We start from the raw sequence: 22865 nt of genomic DNA on the forward strand, positions 1-22865 counted from the left end.
GCCGGCAAACTGAGAGCCTGCTTAGGGCCACCATGGCCACCAGAGGGCCCCCAAGAGAACTTGAAATGTCCCACAACTCTTTACCAACATGGCTGCCTAGTGAGCACTGTGTCTATCCAGGCCCTCATTTACACTTGGCACATTTACTGCAAATAGTTTGCGGAGAGAAGGCTGTAAATAATGTTTCAGTCATTTGACCATCATTCTTTGTTTTTAATTGAAATAACTGAATGTTAAAATGTATTTGGACATTTTGGAAATTACATTTATTTGCTTTCTTCCTGAGTATTAGATGAGAAGATTGATACCACTCTTATATTTTTCCTGTAAATATAAGACTACAGCTAGCAGCCGGTTAGCTTATCTTACAGAACATAAGCCATAGCAACAGTTGCCGGACACATTTATAATATTGGCAACAGCATGTCAGCTAACGTTATCATGCTCACTGTAGCCGGTCACTATTGAAAACAGATGTAACATTATGTAGCCATCAAGTTGCTTACACATGAAGGAGAACGAAAGCCAGTTCTGAGTTAAGCTGGAGCCCTTTAGCAGCTCGGTAAGACCAGTATTGGCTCCAGGGTCAGACTGGGAAAGAAACTCAGCCCTGGAATTTTCCACCAGTTGCAGGAATGACACTGTCTGAGCCGGTAAAAACTTTTTGGATGTTCTGATGGTCCACCTGCTGACCGGGATTTGAGCCGCTGCCAGCTCGCCTGTGCTCTGGTCTGATCTCTTTCTTTGTCGGAGGCCTTTTTAGACAAAAAACACGATTTCTTCAGTGCAGACGACATGACAATGGCATCTGCGTTCTCCTCTGATTCTTGTCAAGAAAGAGACTAAGCACATTTCCCAAAATGTAGAGCTATTCCTTTAAAGCTATATCCCTATTTACTTAGAAGCAGGCGGTTGTCCTTGAACCTGCCTCCTATCATCCATTAATACTACTCCTCTCAGAGTTAGACTGCTAATGTCAAATCAGTTTGCCTTTTCACTATCTTACATCTTATATCTTATTATGGCTCATATATTGTTAGAGATGTTGTTTCTTATAAAACCTATTTTCAGTCTTTTGTAAAATTCTGTCATTTTATAAAATGAACACCTATGAGAAGTTGAGTGATTCAAAACTTAAAGAAAGAGCCCAGTCTTCATGGATTGATGCTGAGGCCCAAGCTGTGACCTCTCTGAATAGCAGGGTCAGCTGCTCGTACACGTAGAGTCCCTGTGGCATGCTCTGAGTCCTGCAACACCTCAAACACACAGATCTCAGCCCCTCTACCAGCTGGCTCTGTCTGTGCCCCGCCTCTTCTCTTTGCATGCCCTTTAACCTTTCTGCCTTGGTATATATAGTCTGTGTGACTATCAGAGTTCTCCTGGCAGCCATCATGAAGGGTTCAGTCTCATTCTGCTGTTTCCTCTCCCTGCTGCTTTTGCAGGCCACAGCAGGTAAGAAGCATTTAAATCAAATATCGAGTGGGTTGCTCACGTTTTATGTGAGGTGGTGCACTGTGGGCACAAGGTATGTTTTTTTTTTTTTTTTTTTTTTTACAAGTGGGCCCAACAAATGAAACGGTGACGTGGTGTAAGTTTAGAGGTTGGTTTAATGAATGCGCTGCTGCCAGACTTGCTCTGACGGTCTGATCATACGGTGATGGTACAGATTCAGAGGTTGTTCAGTTTTCATACTGTTAAAATGTTAATTATGTTATTATTATTATTAGTCATGGGGACACCAGCCGAGGATAGACAGAGACAGAGATAGAAATGTTACCACGGTCTTTCTTTACCACCAAGCAGGACTATTTAAAATCTGTCCCAGTTTATAATTAAACTGTTGTCACCCAATACAAAATGATGGATTTAACTGGCTCTTTCTCATCTTTTTAATTATTAAAATCCACAAAAAAAAAAAAAAATCCACACTGTAATGCCTAACACTTTTGATGTATGAGCACATGTCATTTTGATGAGCTTCCAAAAGGAAAGCAGTTGAGGATTATTCAAGCTAGAGTTCAGCCTCTCCTGTGACAGCATGTCAGCTGTCCTAATGCGTGGCACCAGCTGATGGAAAGTCTTAGTCTAACCACGGAGAGGAGAAAAACCACGCTGAAGCTTAAATGGACACTGAGCTTGTCTTCTCTTTAACTTCAGCATCCATTGATTTGGATGGAATGGAATTTTATCTCATACAACTTGGTTTGGAAGAGTTACTCCAGAGCCGAAATTCCTATATTTCCTGTGATGATAATCCATAGTATCATAAAGTACAGTGATAACGTCAATCTCTAAATGAATCTGATTACATGGCACCCATGGAGTTGACTGTCATAGTGACAACTTCTCCCAGACTGCCCGTTCTAAAAATGTGGACTGGTCTGTGGTTCTGGACCGGAGCGGTTGCCGTTACCCTTGTCTGTCACCCTTGCCCGTCCTTGGGGTGGCGTTCAGCTCCACTGCCCGGGGCCAGGCCTCCATATTCCAGGCTACTGTCAGGTGTCTAAGATTGGAAGGCCTCCTGAAACCCAACACTGTCCACTACAGTTCCTCCCTCCATTCGACTCCCCTCCCCTCACGACTCCTCACCCCTCCCAGCCCTGTGCTTCCCTTTAGATACACGGCACAGCTGCTGTCACTCTGCACTGTCACAATCGCAATTTATTCCCAGCAGTTGGCCTTATACGGACATGCATTCTCCAGGTAGGAGGGGCTGTGGCTGCAACTCATGCCTTTATAGACCTCTTCTGCAGGCCCATGCAGGTGTCTTTCGGTGGCCTCTGTCTTTAAATCTACTACATGTGCATAATATGTATTGATTCTTTTCCCCCATAGAGCATGCAGGAGTTTTGGTTCCAACCACCTGCAAGTTATGGCTAATTATGAGAATCATGAACTCCTTGCCTCAGTGTTTAATTATTTGTATTATTGATTGGTTCGATCTCTGTCAGGAACGCCACTGAAGAAGCTAATTCCGCAGAGTGGAACAAAAAGGGTAATCTTCTTCTAAAGGAAGGTGAAATCGATTTGATATCATTTCATCATAGCTTGTCTAACAGCCCTGGGCAGAGCAGATCTATAATTCGAAAAGCAGAGACATCAACACTGTATCCTAACACTGTCGTTTAGTAGATTTGATGTACATTTTGTGAGAGAAAAAAAGCAGCAGCAAAGCCTACACCACGCCATGACAATCTTGATGTTGTGAAATCTTACACTCCCCTCTGGCACGTGTCTCTGTTCCAAAAAAATTTGGAGACTGAAGCCAGTTGATTATGTTACAATAGGTGCATTGCATTAATTTAATGTTTCAAACTGTTTACATTTGGAAACAAGTAAGGACACCTTGACTTTGGACATTGTAGACAGGATAGAAGTAATCTTTTTATGTAATAATGCTCAGCAGTCGTCACTGTATGATTCGACATCATTAGACTCATCATTAGGTGTAGCGATGTGAATGCACCTGGAACACAGTCATTTCCTTTACAGTTATTTACCTGCAGGTGTTATAGCTTCCTTTTTCTAAGCCAAAGCAGTGAAGTGTGAATTGGTATTTTACATGACCAACCTGCTCCACGACGCCACTCGCTTCCAGGGTTTTACATGGGTCGGACACCGCTCAGAGCTGGCTTGTAATGGTAAACATAGGTTACTATAGTAACTATAGGGTTATTATAAGGTTGCTAGAAACCCTACACTAACTAGGTCTTGTGTGAATGGCTCTGACTGACCAAATGGGGATTGAAGCGGCGTTCAGTATCCGATGTCATTCAGAGGGTTTGAATGTGAAAGGGGCTTAAGACAACTGCTAATATAATATATTAAAAAAATGTCATTAGCGCATATGTAATTACAGCATATTTCTAAAATGAAAGCTCTGCTCTTAGCGCAGAAAACAGCGCTGTGTGTTGAGAATTTTGTCCAACTCCAAACAGATTTGGACTTTCTTCATATACAAATGTATCACAGCTTCTGTCAGGCCTTGATTAGTTCTTCACACAAGTGTGATGATACTTGAGTGGGAATACTATCTATCCTCGATACAGTAAAAACATCTTTGGCGTCCTCACTTTGCAGGGGGGGAGACATGGAAAGTTAAAGGCGCACTGTCTCCACGTGATCTCCTCTGAAGGCATGAGGCATGTCTGGGACATCCCTCTGATGGCAGTAGTAGAAGGGACACATCAGTCATACTTAACTGCCTTACTACACACCCCTCCTTCCTTAAGACTGCCCCCCTCACCAGTCCCAAGGGCACCTGACGTCCTTTCCTGGCTTTCGAACAGGAGAGCAGGGATAGAGGCATCAGATCAACACCTCTGCGTAAAGTGCCTTTGCCCTCGTGCCTTTCTTTGAGCCTGACACTCCACTTCATGTCCTAGCTGTCAGTGACCCCTTAGAGGACTGAGAATCTGAAAGTGTCTCACATAAGATGGTCTGTAAGGGCCAGTGATAGTGCTAGTCAGTGGTGTTTTTTGCTTGTTGAGTTGTTTTACTGTAAAACAAAACACACCAGCATTCGGATCTAGAAGGTAGTCTGTCTTTTCATGTCTGTCTGAAATGTTTACCCACATTTACCAGACATAGTGTGAAGGTGATGTAGACAAACAGAGAGAATTATACTTGTGACTGGGCAGGATTTCTTGTGTAAAAGGCCAAAGATACAAGTAAAAGTACATGAGAGGTCCTAGTGCACACGGTTAAGCTGTATATTACCCAGTCAGCTCCGTGGGATGTGGATGTCTGTGAGTCTCCAGACTGACCAACAGTCAAAGCCTTAAAATAGGAGGCAGCCATACTGCCCCCACCGCTGTCCATTTTCTGACCCATTGTGGGGCTATTCCTGACTTTGAGGGAGCACTAGTTCCACAAGCTGTGCCACCTGTTGCCATCTGTGGCCTCTTCTCACCACGCCCTGCACAAGTTCTGCTGACTGCTCTCATACCTTTTGCCCTTGCTAGAAGAAGAATCACGTGCATTTTTACGGTTATGGGTTTATTATTTATTTAAAAATCATTAGGCTTCATTTTCATAGAGATATATATGTAATGTCTGTATGGAGAGAAAAAGAAAACTGTCTTCTCTGTGTTACTGGCAATTAACGTCCTGGGTATTTTACAAACAGGTGGTCATGTAAAAATCTCCTTCTAGTCTGTTTAAATTTGAATAAATTCGATGCCTCTCCGCGGATCTTTCCAGTGGAACCCCTTGGCCTTCAGTTAAGGTTGCCTCAATCCCCCCGTGCTCAGGATAAATCCTCTGACTGGGGGTTCCAGGCCTGCTGCCCTCATCAAGTTCAGTTTAATTCAATTTACCTCCACTGTGCTGCAAGCAGAATATGATCCTTGGGTTTTACACATGCACCTAATATATACAGTGTAAATGCACATGACTGCAGATACACACCACCACACACGTATACCTACATAATACATGGGTTATTCCCTGGTGGTGTGCTCTTGAGTAGAGTAAATAATATATCTTTTTAGCTCAGTATAGTGGCTCTTTCAACTATGACACTGGTTGCGATTTGTGCCTACGATTTGCCAAGCCGTGGTCGTACAGTGAAATTGAAATATTTGGGGAAGTAAAACAGAGGGGAGTCCTTAAACTTTAGCAGCATATTTGCAAAATAGTTTCACACTTGCAGTTGTTGTTTGACATTATTTCTGATGTTTGAATCGGCACTGCATAAGAATCTATAGTTGAGGCATGACTTATCCAGACACTGAGGCCGTGGTGGGCTTAAATCGCCGACATTCCTACTGGATGTGCCTTTGCCACCAGAATGTTTCTCCAAACTGAGGGAGGGTTGTGTGGCAACGGGCTCAGTGAGGACACATGGTCCTGGGTGCAGATGTCCGGGGTTCAACTCCCCTGGCGCCTGCAGGGTTCATTTTGAGCGCTGATGCAAGGCCCGCCATCCGTGGGCAACACTACCTCTCTGATCTTTGCGGAGCTCTGTCCCAGGGCCTCCATCAGGGATTGACTGGATTGGAAGGTGTTAACAAGTTCACAGCAGTTCAGGCCCACTCAAGAGGTTGGTGTTAAAAGACAAGACTCTCCTGAGTGATGAGTCAAGTTACAGTAGCTTGAGTAAGCTCTGGGTACTGCAGGGACAGGCCCGGTGCATTGAGAAGATAGTTTTGTTCCTCAAAAGCCACCTGAGCGCTCTAGTTTAATCCTCCTCTGTGTCCTCCGATGGGAGAGCTCTCTCACACTCACAAAAAAACTTTTCTTCCTCTTCCTTTCGTAATTAATCGCATCCATTGCCACTGTTTCATCTTGGCTCAATTTCTCCTTGGCCCAATTTGATATTCAGCTAACCTGTCCTGAGTGCCAGATTTGCAAAATGGCAGCCATGTATCACAGAGGGTGCTACACGAAGATGTGGCTTATTGTTATTTCTACAGGTCAACAATAGCTAGCTGTCTTAATTAATGTCATAATAAGTTTATTATTTATATTAATGTATGTTGTACCACTACTTCATTACACAATACACTGAGTAGAGTGATACAGCAGAGACATGCATATGAGGTCACATGCAAAACACCCATTTATTTTTGCATCATTATCCTTGCCTCTTTGGAAGGACCCTTCTTGTCTTTCTACCACATTCGCTGTCGCCTTCTTGAGAATAAAAACAAAACGCGCAGCCTATTAGGCTACATATCCAAATAAGTAGCAACATATATAGCTATGTATGTAGACCTTTTTAGGCATTGCAGCATTACTCATAGCCTTCTTTTATTCTGGCTGCTAACCTTTTGCTTTCTTTTGCTCTCGCACCGTGCTGGGAGCAACATTACACAGGTTTATTTTTAGCAGGTTGACTCGGGGAGAATCATCAGTGCTGCGCTGCTCCTCGACCATCAGTGTGTGTCACTGCTGCCACACTGCAAACGGGCAACTGTTGGGGTATGAGCCACATAGTGTGAGTGTGTGAGTGTGTGAGTGTGTGAGTGTGTGCGTGTGTGCCCGTGTATGGGGTGGGGGTAGGTGAGGGGCACAGTTTGGAATATTCCTTCGGGCTTTCTGTGGTGTGATTCACAAATCATTCAAATCATTTGATTGATGGAACGTTCACCCTGGATTTCTCAGTTGGCAGACGCTTTTATCGACTCAAATCAATGTAAATGAGTTTGCGTCATGCTTGTAAACAAACAGGCCTTCAGATGACTTTACTTGACATTTGATGCACCGTTGGTTTTGGCCAACGCAACGTGCCATTCTGACTCTTGGCCAGAAACACTACAAGTCATTGACCACATGGCCAGTGGCTGTACTCCAGGTTATGGTGCAGGATGCCATGACACTGCTGCCCTCTGACAGGTTGCAGTCTTTTCACAGTGATATACAGTTTATTATTATGTAGAAAACAATGTCACCATCCAGCACTACTTTGTTGTGATACAATTCTGTTCTCAGAAGCCTACAGTATTTGGTTAAGGCACCCAAAAAAGAAAAAGAGACAATTTTGTCCATTCCTTTTGTGAAAGAAGATTTTTCAGTCTCAGTTAAAGATGATCAGTATACGAGTAGTAAAGACGGCTGAGATGGAAACACAAGTCAATGACAATCATTTTGAACTGAATTCATTAGATTTTCTTTTCATAAAATGAACTAATGTTTACAAGGACATACATTTTACCTGAGTACTGAAGCTGAACATAATTTGTCTTGATGCCAGACAGTGGGGTTATTGAGAGTATGGCTGAATCACTTCCTGACCACTTCTTTTTCTCTCCAAGCAGAACCTGCTGCTAATCAATATTTATGTGGAAAACACCCTCCTGCAACAAAGCAAATAACAATGTCAATAGTGTTGTTAGACCTTAAGCTACACCAGAGTGGAGATATGTTAAGAAATTGTCACATCTATTGTACTTGTTCCAGCTCAATATGTAGTGAGAAACTGACTGAGGCGAGACTGTGCCTGCCAGCAGTGTACATTTTTCTTCCTCTGGCCTGAGACATCTGCAGTTGAAACCTAATAAAAAAATGTTTTACCTTCCCCCAGCAGGTGCTTCTGCTTTACACCAGTCAGCGTTTGATTTGTGATGAGTATTGCACAAAAGCCCAGACAATAACCTGGGCTCAGCAGGTTCCTTGCCAGTCACCAGCTGAGACCAGAGGGTTGTGCCCTGGGCTGCAGCTCCAGCTTTTCATGCTTTGTGATCCTCCATGCAGGTCTCTTCATCTGAACATGGTCTATTAGTTTTATAAGACTGCAGTGTTGAAATGTTGCCGTTTTTTTTTTTTTTTTTGGCAGATTTTTATAAAGGATTGATTGATTTTGAATTATGTTATGTTTCCTGCGCTAGCAAATTGAATTTAATAAGTCTGTGATGACATAAAGTAGTTTATATAACAATATCAATATTCAGATTATGCCATGTGTTTTCCACAATCTGATTTACAATTAAATGACTGCAATTAATCACTCTACATCTACTATAATATCAGATTCAGTATACCACTAGCATGCTGTAAATACTGTTAAAATTCCCTAACAACTCTATTAGGGGAGTGTCTGGTAGCCTGGGTACTAAGGCCCATAACCCCCCAGGGTATGGAAGTGTGAACACGGAAGACTTCCCAACTGCTCCTATATATAGCTCATAGCCGTAGCAGGTTTGTCTGAAACCAGCAGGGCCGTGTGGGAGGTGTTACAGGGAGGCCCGGTCTGAGACCTGGGCACACAAGGACAGGCCTCACAGTGTGATAAGTCTGTGATAGGTGGATAAATATAGAAGAGAAAAGAAAGAGGATTGCACATCATTGTCTCATGTATATTACCGATGAGAACAGTCGCTGAATTCGCCGCCTAGCCCGTGGTGAAACCGGGGGAAGTCCCTCTCTCTATCCCTCTTATCTTTGCTGTTGTTGTAAGCCCATGGTGATGTCGAACAAATGTCTTTGTCTGTTTATTTTTGGCGTTTACTTTCTAAATTAAGAGCTGATTGTACTAGCAGCTGTGATCTAAGCAATTTGATATGTTCAAAAGTGGACATGACACACTGGTGAGCAGATATGTTCTCTTGGATTCTCTCTCTCTCTCTGTCTCTCTCTCTCTCTGTTGCGCACACACACTCAAACACATGGGGGGTGAGAAGAGTCATCGAAATACCATGCACATGTACAGTGTGGGGTGCAAAAATGTAAACCAAAAAATTAAAAAGACTTTGTTCTACTTTAAAGCCCCAAAAATTCATGAAAGTACATTTTGATGAAAACTATAAGATTTTATCAACATTTTTGTTGATTTTTTTTTGTGTGTGTCTTTTAAGAAAAATCATATTTAAAAATGAATTTCAAACAGATGGTTTTGTAGTGCGCACACAAGGTGAAGATAGTGTTATCATGTTCAGTGCTTGAAAGTAAAGATCTCAGGCTGGAGTGAAAATGATTGAGGGGATGATGATCCTATCGTGCAGTAAATACTGTAAAGGTTTTTTTATTTACAAAGGTAACAGTAAGTGAGAGATAGGTGGAAGTGAAGACAGCAGAAAACACAAGGTAGAAGAGGCAATTGGTGTAAGAAGGGTTACATATGAAATTGGGCTCAGTTTGCAAGCATTTGATCACGAAACAGCTCAAATATCTGCCACATGTGAAATTGATAATGGCATCCAATGCAAAACTGTTGTCCAGCTGTTATTATCAGTTATTTGTGCGTCACATTTAAATTCCCAGCAGTGGCGATACACATTGAGACACAGGATGCAGTGATTGATGTGCATCCGGAAATAGCAGCATCATTGGCCTCAGAAGCAAAGCTTTGTTGAAAATGTATGATGGGCCGTCAGCAGCCCCAGCGTGGGCTTCATGATGAAACTGTCGCTGTGGATTGGTTTGCACCAAATCTGGCCACCTGGGTCCACTTCCATTACTCCTTCATCAGACCATTAAAAACATACGCTGAATTTTGTTAATGTTGTTTTTACAGAAGAAGAAGATATCATCTCTGTCCTCAGAGACAGATCTCACATCGACGAGACGTTCCGACTTGCAGCTGAGGAAAAAGCAGCAGACTATGCAGGTGAGGATCAAAGATAATTCAACAGATGTGGTTTTTTTGTAAAGCTTTGTGCTTGAACTGCATTTTACAGATTGAGGATAGCTCAATAAAACAGTCATTTCCTTTGATTTCTTTCCCCTGATTTCCTCTTAACTTGCAAATGTCTTAACACATAATCTCAGAGGGTGGAAGTGATGGTGAAAGATTAATAAGTGAAAAATGTCACAAGGTAAAAAGGCTGGGAACTAGACTGTTGCTCAAAAATCAGACATGCACCACAAGAGTTTGCAAAATCTTTCATTTCACTTCCTCTCCATCTGGCCTATCAAAATGCCCCTCAGTGCCTCTTTTTAAACATCTTTGCAACATCATCATCCTTTCTTCTTGTCTTTATCTTGTCCTCCAGCGGCTATACAGAGGTTGCGGAAGATCTACCACACATCCATCAAGCCGATGGAGCAGGCGTACAAGTACAATGAGCTGAGGCAGCACGAGATCTCAGGTACCACAAAGGCTTCGGCTGTGCCTGCACTTTGTTCTGTTGTGTCGGTTCTCTGTTTTTGTTGCTTTGGTGACTGATTTGTTGACTTATTTGTACACACATATCATCTTCACACTATCAACAGGCTATATATAGTGCAGTAGTGTCTTCTCTTACTTTTTCACCACTTGGGGCTTTTGGGTTTTATTTTTCTTTGTATGTTGGGCTGTAAAGCACAAAAACTGCAAAGAAACAATCATATCCTCTTCAGTTTACAGCCCAACCTTCACAGAAATCAGCTGTTAAAACATGGCAGGCTATTGTTGCCCCAGGGGAAAGGTGCACTATTGTCTAAATCACTCCATTAATGCTCCTTACCTAAATATTTCTTCCTCTTTTGTTCAATTCCTAACACATTTGTAATGTCCCTTTTTGATTTTTAAAAGATTCTGCACAATGTGCTGTTTCTTCACACTAAGCTCAACACTTTAAGCTGCACACTGAATTCGCAGTAACAGACTCTTCTTCCCCACAATGAAATAAAGCTCGCCCTCTTGTGGATTTTCAGGCTTAGCATGCATGCAAACTTGTCAAATACCACTTGTGTCAAACACTATACAGACAAAAAAGATTCACCTCATCGCTTGACTGCACAGACACACCATCCATTTACAGACGGACATGTTTGACACATTAGGTCAAATATGGGAAGATAGAATCCAGTGACCATCTCCCACCCATCCGTGCACATTGTTGTTCTACCGCTTCCCTGTTGCTTGTAGAAACCTCACTCCCTCACTGAGCTCTCCTCACTCTCCTCCACCTCCTGTTCCCTTCACTTTTCTGTACTCCACCCTCCCTGTCCTGTCCTCCCCCAACCCCACCCCCTTATCTAACAGCCTACCCCGGACGAACCCTGGGGGACTCTGCCACAGGTGGGTGTGGTCCGGGGCTTACTTGTGCATGGCACTGCCTGAAGTGCTCAGCCCCTTCCTTTCCCACCCCCCTTCATTTCTCCTCATACATTTGTGAGTCACTTGAGGCAGTATAAATACTGCACAGCTCTCTGTGGGTCAGAAATTTCAACACCCGGGTCAGTGTTACATCCAATGTAACACTGACCGGGGGGGTGATCAAAGTGATCCACAGTGATGCACAGAGAGCCGCAGTTTTATACCTAATATGGATCCAAATTAATTCACTCTTTCTCAATTTCATTCATGATTCAAAATTTCAGCCAAAACTCCCAAATTCATTTCAGTTCATCCATTTTAAAGAATGAAAAGGGAAGAAATGTAAATTTAAGAAAAAAACTGTGGGGAAACATAATACACTTTCAGCTTGGCAGTGTTTAGCTAGCACGCTACATACAGTATTTACAGAAAGTACTACTCATTAAGTTGTGTAGTTGGGCTGTAAAATGTCATATATGGATGGGGTTGCATGTGCAGTTTTGGCTTTAGGACACTTGAGAAGGGTGCACTGGTGGAAAAGGGCGGTCAGTGCAGCTGGGAGTGAATTGATTAGCTTTCTGTCACACTTTGTTCTTTTAATTTAGGAGCCACAATCATCAGGAGTGATTATTTTCTTTGAAATACTTTTTTTTCTTTTCTCTTTTTTTGCCTTCCCCTTTTTTGTGGATATTTTTATCCTCATTTTTTGTTGAATTCATTCAGATTTGCATCAGTAGGTCTCTAACAGAACTTTGCTGCTCCCTCCCACCCTGACACCATGTCCACTCGCAACACACACTGCAGCTTGCTATGAGACACACAGTTTGCTCTGTTGAGTCACTACTTTGTCGCGTGCCACTATGAGTGGAGATATGGCTGCAGCATTTCATAGAAATTTTCCTTATGCCAATAAACAAGCCTAACAGCTTCAATGTGTTTCTTTGTCTATCTGTTTTTAATTTCCTTTCTAAGTCTTCAAAATCTTCCTCTGTGCTCTGGATTAAGAGTGACAGTGCTATTCTCACATGCTTCTTGGTGTCTCTGAGACTTGAAGTATAGTTCATCCCAAAAAAAAACCCCACGATACATTTTTCGATGGATCAGTGTTTTGGTTAAACTATCTCGTCCTGAGGCACAAAAGGAAATGGAGACTACTGTACCAAACATGGGTCAAAAAAGAACAACTCAAAGATCTCACACATTTTCTTATTTGCAACAAATACAAATCTCAGCATCGTTTTCATAATTAAAAAATAATTAAAAAAATTTGGGATGAACTTGAGAGGTTCTTCGTCATCATTTAGCCCACCTCCTGAAATTTTAATCACTGTCTGTCTGTGTTTGCCAAACAGATGGAGAGATTACCTCCAAACCCATGGTGCTCTTCCTGGGACCCTGGAGTGTTGGCAAGTCCTCCATGATCAATTACCTCCTGGGCTTGAACGACAGCCCCTATCAGCTCTACACAGGTATGTTACATCCATTTTTTTTTTTTAATCCAGTAAGGATGAAGTAACCCTAAAATGCCATCATAAATCTACAGAACTATTCAAGAAGCAGCTGCCTTATCTAAAAGTTGTAGTGTAATGTGTGTGTGTGTTAAAGTGCAAGGATGTGATTGTGAGCAGATGGGCAGATACCTTCACAGAAATTTTGCTGAATTAGATCCATGACATTTTATGAAGGCTAAACAGTGACCTTTGCTAAATCCCAGTCTGTTTCTCCTGCTACTCATGCTCTTGCTCACGTCTCCCTCTGTTTCTCCCTTCATTTGTTTTCAGGAGCTGAGCCTACTACCTCTGAGTTCACTGTTATTATGCATGGGGAGAAGATCCGCTCCGTTGAGGGTATTGTAATGGCAGCAGACAGCTCTCGTTCTTTCTCGCCCCTGGAGAAGTTTGGACAAAACTTCCTGGAAAAGCTGATCGGTATTGAGATGCCCCACAAGCTGCTGGAGCGTGTGACCTTTGTTGACACACCAGGAATCATTGAGAACCGCAAGCAGCAGGAGAGAGGTGAAGCAGAAACGTTGACCTTCAGTTTGCAGATTTTCACATGTCACAATTCAAATACAAAGCAGCTGGGTACAACTCAGTATTTAGTGGTAACAGTTATTTCTCTTCTTCTGCCCAGGCTATCCTTTCAATGATGTTTGCCAGTGGTTCATTGACCGCGCTGACCTGATCTTCGTGGTGTTCGACCCCACCAAGCTGGACGTTGGCCTGGAGCTGGAGATGCTCTTCCGGCAGTTGAAGGGTCGCGAGTCCCAGATCCGCATCATCCTAAACAAGGCTGACAACCTGGCCACCCAGGACTTGATGAGAGTCTATGGAGCACTCTTTTGGAGCTTGGCTCCCCTCATCAATGTGACTGAACCCCCCCGCGTCTACGTCAGCTCCTTCTGGCCATATGACTACGCACCTGACACCAGTCGTGAGCTCTTCAAGCGAGAGGAAATCTCCCTTCTGGAAGATCTGAACCAGGTGATTGAAAACCGCATGGAGAACAAGATTGCCTTCATCCGCCAGCATGGCATCCGTGTGCGCATCCACGGCCTGCTGGTGGACCGCTACGTCCAGACCTTTAAAGAGAAGATGAGCTTCTTCAGCGATCCTGAGCTAGTCTTCAAGGAGATTGTGGATGACCCAGACAAGTTCTACATTTTTAAATCAATCCTTGCCAAGACCAATGTCAGCAAGTTTGACCTGCCCAACCGTGATGCTTACCGTGACTTCTTTGGCATCAACCCGATCACCAATTTCAAGCCCCTGTCGGGTCAGTGCTCCTACATGGGAGGCTGTCTGCTGGAGAAGATTGAGAAGGCAATCACCAATGAGCTGCCCGCTCTTCTGAGCAGCATTAACTCTGGCAAACAGCCTGGCCTGTCCTCCTGCGAGGCTACCGGCTGTGGTGAGAAGCCAAAGAATCGCTACCGGAAGAACTGAGGAACACAAAATAACTTGAGTGGGGGAAGTAAGGAGAAAGAGGGGGTGAAGAGAAAGGGGTCTGGTAGACGCCAACCCTGCTTTTTTCAGAATGCCTGTATTGTTAAGGAGACAGAGGAGAGGAGATTAGTGTTTGTTTGTTTTTTTCCTCAGGAGAATATGGGGGGAGGTGCATTTAGGAACTGTGGAAATGAGGCAGATAGTGGGAGGGAAGAGTAATTGTTTGATTAGGCAGCTTAAGGACACAAGTGCTGAAGAAATGAGAACATGCCACTAATCACAGAGTTTTGTTAAAATACACACCCTCCTCTCTCCCTTGCACAATCACAGTGGACTGTGTGGGATTTCTGGGTTTAAGGAAATAACCATGTAAAGAGAAACAGAAATGGAAAAAAAAGTAATATCAAATAAAAATTGAAAATCCTGAGACTGAAAACAGTCAAATACCAGCTCCCTTGTATGTGAATAAAATGGGAAAAGTGGAAATAGGAGTTGCGAATTTGTTTTGTAAAATCTTGAGAATTGCATTGCAACAGGTCAATTCCATATGCTTCAGAAGTTTTTTGAAGTAGCATTTTTGTGGGTGCTATACAAAGCCTTTGAGTTTGGGTGGTCCTCCAAGCTTTTGACATAGATTAACATTAACATTGCATGTTAGACGTCACATCTTATTTAACAGATGCATGTATTTTCCTTCTAACAAATTCAAGTAATAGTTCCTCATGATACTGACACCTGAACCAGCCCTGCCATGCAACAAATAAGGCCTTTTTTCTCGTAGTTTTAGATGCTCATCAGTCTTGGTTGTTGACAACCTGTGAAATGAGCACTGCGATGGAAGCAGAGGTCAGGGTTCACGGGTCAGAGTCTTCAGAGCAGGGTGGATATGTTCTTTCTGCTTCACTTCTTAACTGTTCTTGCTGTTTTTGTTTGCGTCTATAAATTGCCAGTCTTTGGCAGAAATTCAGTACTATGTTATGAATAATTTTGTTCCTTCAACGATAAGCTTCCCAGCTTTTTCAGCTGAATGACCATAAAAAATGACACATGAGAATGTGTTTGAATTATAGCTGTCTTTATCCAGTTGCCAGCTCTTTTCCAGGTTAGAAAGATATTTATTGATTTTTTTCTGTGTAAACTTTCCAAATGGGCATTGAAGTAAGCTGTGTCTGTGTACTGAGCAATCCTGCGGCAAAATTAGACAAACCTTTGGATTTCTCAGCTTGCAAAAAGCGGGCTGGAGGTGATAGAGAGGAAAAGGTGAAGTGGAGGACTCATGAGTTGACCCCTGACCTCTGTGGAAAGCCCCTATACCCACAATGGTTTGGAGTTATACATGTCAAATCTGCAATTCCTTATGTAAGCCTACCTCAGTGAACCTACCAGGAGTATGGCATGGCGAAATTGCTTAAAATAGTTTGACATTTTGGGGAGCATGCTTATTCGACACTATTTTTAAGCCGGGCGCAGTAACTTTTTGGAGTCTTGTTGTTATCATGAGGTTGCTAGGCAACCTGCAGAGTAAGTTTCTATGCCGGGCCAAGAAATAGTCAGGCACATGACCCTTTCGTAAACTGCATCGTGCCTCTTTTACACTGCAGTTTTTGTATAGTTTAAGCAAATAAAACATGATGTGTAACTGTTTCCCCTTTTTCAGACTTTATACTAAGCTAAGCTAAACAGCTGCTGGCTCCAGCTACACATTTAGAGAACTCTATGAAAGTGGTATCAATCAACCAAAATGTCAAACTAATGCTTAAAATGCAGGGTCCTAAATCTTCAAAGAACAGGTAGGTAGTAATAACTACAACTCAAACATATACCAAGTTAACTCATGGGCAAATACACTTCCAGTTCTCTCTTTGTCCTCCCTCACTAACTCCATAGTGTTTTCCCCAACTAAAATCTGAAGCATAATGAAACAAGAAAGAAAACTAACTGATGACAAAAGCCTGATGAAACTGAGTGTGTGTTTTCCACAGGATGTGTTTGGTATGTTTACACTGCAGATCCAGAATATGCCCACTAGAGAGTGCTGTGTAAAAGTGTAAAAAGTTATACAGACCACTAACTAAAACTCATGGTAGCAACAGTCTGTAGTGAGGTGATAGCTTGAGCTAATGACGTTGTGTGGTTGTACTTTTGGTATATTTCAGTATCAATTATCTTAATTTACCTGTGAATTAGATCTGGAATGGATGTGTGTCCCATTAAAGTAGTTGTTGGTTCACTTTTTTTTTGTTTTGGTATAAATTTTAAATTAATATTGGCCCAATTTTTGGAAGCTTGATCATGAAGAATAAAGATTTCCGATTGACTAGTGAGTGAAACTTTGTGGTTATTCTGATAAAATGATCAAACGTAATCAGGAAGAAAACAGAGGGTTAAAACTATCAAGATTCTCAGCCTACCTCCCTCTTGTCAAGAGTCTGAGCACTCTGAAGGTCCAGTCTCTCACTTTTAGTTTTGAAAGGATGTTTTGTCCTGTAGCTGCATTGCACCAACAGTTTGTCGTGACTTGAAGTGGCGAGGGGTGTGTGTGAGTGTGTGTTTGATTGTGTATATGTTGGAAATCGGTGATGGTTTTGATAACTGTGCACAAAGATTCTTCTAAAAACACAGGCCTGACGTGTCTCTCTGTGAGTGCATTTGAACATTTCCTGATTCCTCAACATTATTTTACAAAGATTCTGAAGAGACTAACTATCAAATGTAAAATACAATTTAAAGTTCATGATAAGTGCTCAAACATTAAAGCAGTCTTTTTTATGCTGCAGTCAGTGGTTCAATAGTGGTTCTTTTAAACACTAAACTTTTACCAAAAAACTGTGATTGATGAAAAAAAAAAGCAAATTTAATTGATAAATAAATGCATTTTTATTGTGAAGATCAGATATTTGCAACAGACTATTTTAGAGATTTTAAACACATTTGCATCAATAAATACACAGATCATAAGCATGCAGCATATGTGCAGGGCACATCCACACACACACTGGAACATGTACACATTAAATGTGGTATTGTGGCTTACTCAAAGTGAATCCCTCTTTTTTATGTTTTTTTTACCTGTAGTAAATCTTTGAGACTTCTAATGTCTTCCTCGTTTTCTATGCAATGCAGACAAGTTCTATTATAATGCTGACTGGACCTAAAAGTCAACATTATATACATAAATCACACACTGATGTAAATGTGGAGGAAGTCTTTTCATTCCTCTCATAAAGGACATGCTTTTGTCGTCCCTTAAATGCAGGTGGATTGCAAGAGGGCGTGCACAGTCCCTCCCAGGGATCCTCTTACAATACACTGTTCAAGGTGAAGCCTCAGTGCTGACTACAGGGCTACTGTTTAATATTTCTCTCAGGTTACTGAGAATAAAGACTTAAGCATTAGAGCTGGAGGTTCTTTATTCAAATATGCTGCACATATTGGGTTTATCATTTCTGAAAGGTCACTGTTTGTAATAATTTTGAATGTGCTGAAATATTAAAGTGTGCAAACCTGAATTTAGTCTACCTAAGTGCCTAAGTGTTGTCTTAATTAATTGAATATTTCAATCCCTCATAATAACCTATCATCCAACATTTCTATTAGCTACATTTATAGTGAACATCTAGAGCAGGTTAGTGGCCTTCTATTTGGGGTTATTTTGTCTAATGTTATTATAGGCTATTCCATTTTCCTTCAATGACTTTTCGTTTTCCTTCTGCTCAGTACAGAGCAGATGTTTACATGAAGCAGACTTTATTCTGAATCCGAAGGTTGCACTGGTGAAAAAGACAAAAAGGTGGATGGGGCTTCTTGTCTGGAGGACGAGGTGCGCTCGTTGCGGTCAAACAAAAAAAAAAAAAAGAAAGTACGTCCCCACCCTACCTTGAAATACGTGCTCGATACTTAGAGTCTTTTTCTCTCTCCCAAGTGTGTGTGCGCCGCACGTACCTCCACAGTTACCCTCCCCTCCCGTCAGTAGTCAGCCCTTCCCCTCCCTTCTCTGCTCGCCAAACACAGACAATTGCGCGACCACCAAGCCGGAAACAACTACTATTTCTTTTCAGAATAAACCACCCTGAAAAGTTTGTTTTTCATTGAAGCTCAAATTTTGAAGCATTTAAGAGCTAATGCTACACAGTATAGGGAAAGTTAATACCGTTTGGATACAAATGTCTACTCCATTGGATGCACCTTACAATCTGTAGCCTTATTACCACTTTTTCGACTTATACAATGATATTTGATATGATATATTTCACCACTGGAGTAATCAGAGCTGTGCCACTGCTCTTGTGCAGAACATGTAATATTTTTCTTCAAACATTCGAACTTCTCTTCGAACATTTCTTGTAGACTACTTCAAAAAGATGCCAAACTACTTGTAGCAGTATCATAGCTGTAGGCTATTATGGATTCATAGGGTTTTATTTTGAAAGATATGGCGGAAATGACTTTAATATCATTCTAGATTACTTCACACACTAGCACACGCTCACACACGCACACGCACACACACACACACACACACACACACACACACACACACACACACACAAGCGGGCATCTCTCGGCTGGACGGCTGTCAGCGCACAGAAGATGGTGGCGGCTGCGGCCACTGTGTTGCCCACTGCGCCTGGATAAGCGCACACAGCGTTTCATGCGGGTGTCGACGCTGCCGCGGCGCACAGAGAATGGTCAGGAAACGGAGATAAAACAATCTCAGCTCACTGTGGAGGTTGCAGGGAATGGAGAGGCTGGACAATGCAGCAGCCCTATTCCATCATATTTGCCTTGGATTAAAGGGCAGTTATTTGGAGGTATGAAGGTATTCTCTTGTGCATCACATGTAATTCAATTAAAGGGGCTGGATCAAGACAGCACTCTGCTTTGACCTGTGGGACTGTGGTGTGTGTGCGCGCGTGTGTGTGAGTGTGTTTGTGTGTGTGTGTGTGTGTGTGTGTGTGTGTGTGTGTGTGTGTGTGTGTGTATGTGTGAGTGTGTGTGGGAGGTGGGGGCGTGGAGCGGAGGTGGAGGTGGAGACCTTTTAATTAGTCGACTCTCTCTGGGTTTTCGTCATTTGCCTTTTAGAGGGGGACCAAGCTGCCGTGGGCAAACTTTACTTCAGAGAGGAGGAAGGACTGGACGAGAGGCTACTCCATGTAGTCTGCTCAAGGCTGTATTTAAATAATAAAATAATACTGTCCGATTGACAGAATATAGCCCAGAGTCAGAGGAACCCGGCACGGTCAGGACATCTGGATATTCTCTTGGGGCGCACTGTGACGATGAATTGGCGACATTCGGTGTGTGAGTGGTAATACCGGTGCAACACTGAGCCTAAACTGGTTGGCGCATAGCCTTGGAGGAGCGTGTTTACACACGAGTCACTGACAGCTAAGCTCGATAAAAACAGTTTAGTGTGTGTTCTGCGCACCGCCTCTCATGCATGTGTCTCCTGCAGACCTCCTGCACAAGATCCTCTCTGCGTTTGGAGACGCAGCGGCGGTGGAGGCTCCGGAGTAGAAAGTCAGGAAAGGACGGGGCTGCGTCCACGGGAACTGTTGGGATTAGGCCCGGCAGCACGGGGCATGTGGGTATTTGGTGGCAGTTTTTGCGCTCATGTTCCTGTTAGGCTATCTGGAGCTGACCTGCGCCTTGAAATGAAAAGCTGACCTTTTTCGAACAACACGACAAACAGCAGAGTCATGTCTTTCCACTTGTTGTCAGAGATACGAAAGCAAACGCTGCAGAGGATTTGTTTTGAATGAAGTTTTTTCCCCCCTGTCCTGTAAACATCACTCTGCATTCCCGGTGGACCCGAGTTGCACGGAAAACTAAATGGATAAGTGATAATGGACATGCACCATTAATGAAAGTGCACTGGCTACCCTCCAAGAAATCATTCAGTTATACAGTTCAACTGGATTTTACTCCCTCATAGTGATCACAACTTCCCAAGAGCCCCATTAAACTCTTTGCTTGACTTTTCTGGTTCTTCTGTTTCAACTTTTCTCCGTCATGCACAGTATTTTGTAATCCTGACTTTTCCTAAATATTTTTCCAATGAGTGAGACAGTGTGCAGGCAGCTGAGAGGACTGGAACAAAGCAGGCAGCGAGTGAACCTTGCAGTCTCAAGTGCGTCAAAACAGACGGGAACGTAGAGGAATGCAGGGACTGACGTCAAGGGTGGCAATAATGAACTACTCAAAATCTTTGGAAGGTCTGCTGGTGTTTCTACTGCCACTACACTGCTAACTGAGAGGAGTTTTCTCTGAACAGCCTTTTGTGTGCTCTCTTTTTTTTCCTCACATTTAAGATTGAACCACCATTACCCTGGCTGTTATACTGTGGCCCCATACTTTGCCTTACTGTTTCATCTATGTTTGAATTGACAGTACCTTCTGCATAGTTTTTGATTTTTGGATAGATTCAAAAGCGACATGGCATCGCCCCAACATCAACAACTGCTGCCTCACAACACAGAAGTGAGCTGTGACTCAAGTGGAGACGGAGGCGTCTCAGTGAGGATTGGCAGCAGTGTCAAACACAAGCATGGAGGCGGGCCGCTTGGTTCAATCGGGGGAGGCTTCATTGGGGGATCCAAGCACTGCAAGTACAGCATCTCCTCAAGCTGCAGCTCCGGGGAGTCCGGTGTCAGGAAAACGACAGTCAGGAGCTTTCGCACACAGAAGAAGATGCCTCAGCTTTTTGAGAGATCTGCAGGTCATTTCTGGGACCCAAAGTTTGACTCTTCAATTTTGGAGGAGGCCTGCAGAGAGCGATGTTTCCCTCAGACCCAGCGGCGCTTCCGCTACGTGCTCTTTTACCTGGTTGCCGCTGGCCTCCTCTGGGGATTGTACTTTGCTACCAACCCTTCCCGCTGTGATAGGACTGCCTTTCTCCTTCCCACTGCATCCTTCCTCATTTTCTGCCTCCTCCTCTTCCTCTTAACCTTTACTAAGCTCTACTCTCGCTGCTACAATCAAGCATCTCTGCTGCTCATTGTTGTAACCTTCATCCTCACCCTGGCCCCCCAGATCCAGACATCAGGCTTCAGGGAACCAGACTCTCCCACACCTACACTCGATGTGGAAGAGTTTAGTGGCATGGGGCCCACATACAACCTGTCTTATGACAAGCTTGTGGGAGGTAGCACCTGGTCCCCCTGTCTTTCGCCTGTAGGCACCTTCTCCCTCTGTATCGAGGTTCTTCTGTTGCTGTACAGTGTTCTCCATGTTCGACTCTATGCTTCTGTCCTGCTCGGGTTTCTCTACTCTGTCTTTTTTGAGAGTTTGGGCTGGCTGCACCTGACCCACTCAGGGGAGAGCTGGAGTATAGCCTCGCAATCAGACTGGGATACACTAAGTTGGCTGGGCCCAGGCAAAGCCTTGCTCCACCTCTGCGCCCACGCCATCGGCATCCATCTGTTCATCATGTCAGAGGTGCGGTCACGCAGCACCTTCCTTAAGGTGGGACAAGCTATAATGCATGGCAAAGATCTGGAGGTGGAGAAAGCCTTGAAGGAGCGAATGATCCACTCTGTCATGCCCAGAATCGTGGCCGATGAACTGATGAAGCAGGGTGATGAGGAGATCGGTGATAATTCTGTTAAACGATACTCCACCAGTGGTGCAGCGGCCGCCATCTCCAGCCCTAAAAACCATAAACGCAAGAAAACCTCCATCCCTCGAGGCCAGATAATTTTCAGACCCTTCAACATGAAACGGATGGAGCCCGTCAGCATCCTCTTTGCCGACATCGTGGGCTTCACAAAGATGTCTGCCAACAAATCTGCTCATGCCCTCGTGGGGCTTCTGAATGACTTGTTTGGACGTTTCGATAGACTGTGTGAGCTCACCGGCTGTGAAAAGATCAGTACTCTAGGAGACTGTTACTACTGCGTGGCTGGTTGTCCTGAACCCAGACCAGACCATGCCTATTGCTGTGTGGAGATGGGCCTGGGCATGATCCAAGCTATTGAACAGTTTTGCCAGGAGAAGAGGGAGATGGTGAACATGAGGGTGGGTGTCCACACTGGTACTGTGCTGTGTGGCATCCTGGGCATGAAACGCTTCAAGTTTGATGTTTGGTCAAATGACGTCAACCTGGCCAACCTAATGGAACAACTGGGAGTGGCTGGGAAGGTCCACTTATCACAGGCCACAGCTAACTTCCTGGATGACCGCTACCAGCATGAAGACGGACAGGTCACTGAGAGAATAGGACAGAGTGTGGTGGCTGATCAGCTCAAAGGTAGGTGTTTTAAGTTTTTTTTTTTTTTTTTTCTTCCAGTGTTATTTCATGTCTTAATGTTCTGTGCTTGCTTACAGTAAGAAAATGGTAGAAGTTTCTTGGTTTTACTCCTAACAAGAATAATAAACACCAAGGTCACCAGCAATTGCTACAAATTTGCTGCAACAGTGAGTCTGTATCGCTGCGATTATTCCCCCATGGTCCCACAAAC

The 22865-nt window shown here is 43.4% G+C and overlaps 2 protein-coding genes across 3 annotated transcripts in view; both read left to right on the forward strand.

Annotated features, from left to right (window-relative positions):
* The first annotated feature begins 1322 nt into the window (after positions 1-1322).
* srlb (sarcalumenin b) lies at positions 1323-16723 on the forward strand. 2 transcript variants are annotated; one of them, XM_023423238.2, is made up of 7 exons: positions 1323-1452; positions 9956-10048; positions 10434-10529; positions 11408-11443; positions 12814-12930; positions 13243-13476; positions 13595-16723. In XM_023423238.2, the coding sequence occupies exons 1-7, from the start codon at positions 1323-1325 to the stop codon at positions 14404-14406; spliced, it is 1518 nt and encodes a 505-aa protein (XP_023279006.2). In that variant the 3' UTR covers positions 14407-16723. The 2 variants fall into 2 exon arrangements, with proteins under 2 accessions (XP_023279006.2, XP_023279007.1); XM_023423239.2 differs by lacking the exon at positions 11408-11443 and having other exon boundaries at positions 1353-1452.
* Positions 16724-19468: 2745 nt separating this feature from the next.
* Positions 19469-22865, forward strand: part of adcy9b (adenylate cyclase 9b) — a 33443-nt gene continuing 30046 nt past the window's right edge. The window contains exon 1 of the mRNA XM_023423302.2: positions 19469-22654. Coding sequence (XP_023279070.1) covers positions 20842-22654 — 1813 coding nt within the window. The 5' untranslated portion in view covers positions 19469-20841. The remainder of the gene's footprint in view (positions 22655-22865) is intronic.

This window comes from Seriola lalandi, unplaced genomic scaffold (assembly GCF_002814215.2).
Source record: "Seriola lalandi dorsalis isolate HSWRI2012SDOR001 ecotype SW California unplaced genomic scaffold, Sedor1 jcf7180002054690, whole genome shotgun sequence".
Lineage (NCBI taxonomy): Eukaryota > Metazoa > Chordata > Actinopteri > Carangiformes > Carangidae > Seriola > Seriola lalandi.

Bases quoted from the DNA above. Each gene is read 5' to 3' on its own strand.
- srlb (XM_023423238.2), top strand. From the start codon at position 1,323: ATGCCCTTTAACCTTTCTGCCTTGGTATATATAGTCTGTGTGACTATC. The intron at 10,049-10,433 runs GTGAGGATCAAA...CTTGTCCTCCAG, and splicing joins AAAAGCAGCAGACTATGCAG to CGGCTATACAGAGGTTGCGG. The intron at 10,530-11,407 runs GTACCACAAAGG...CTTATCTAACAG, and splicing joins GAGGCAGCACGAGATCTCAG to CCTACCCCGGACGAACCCTG.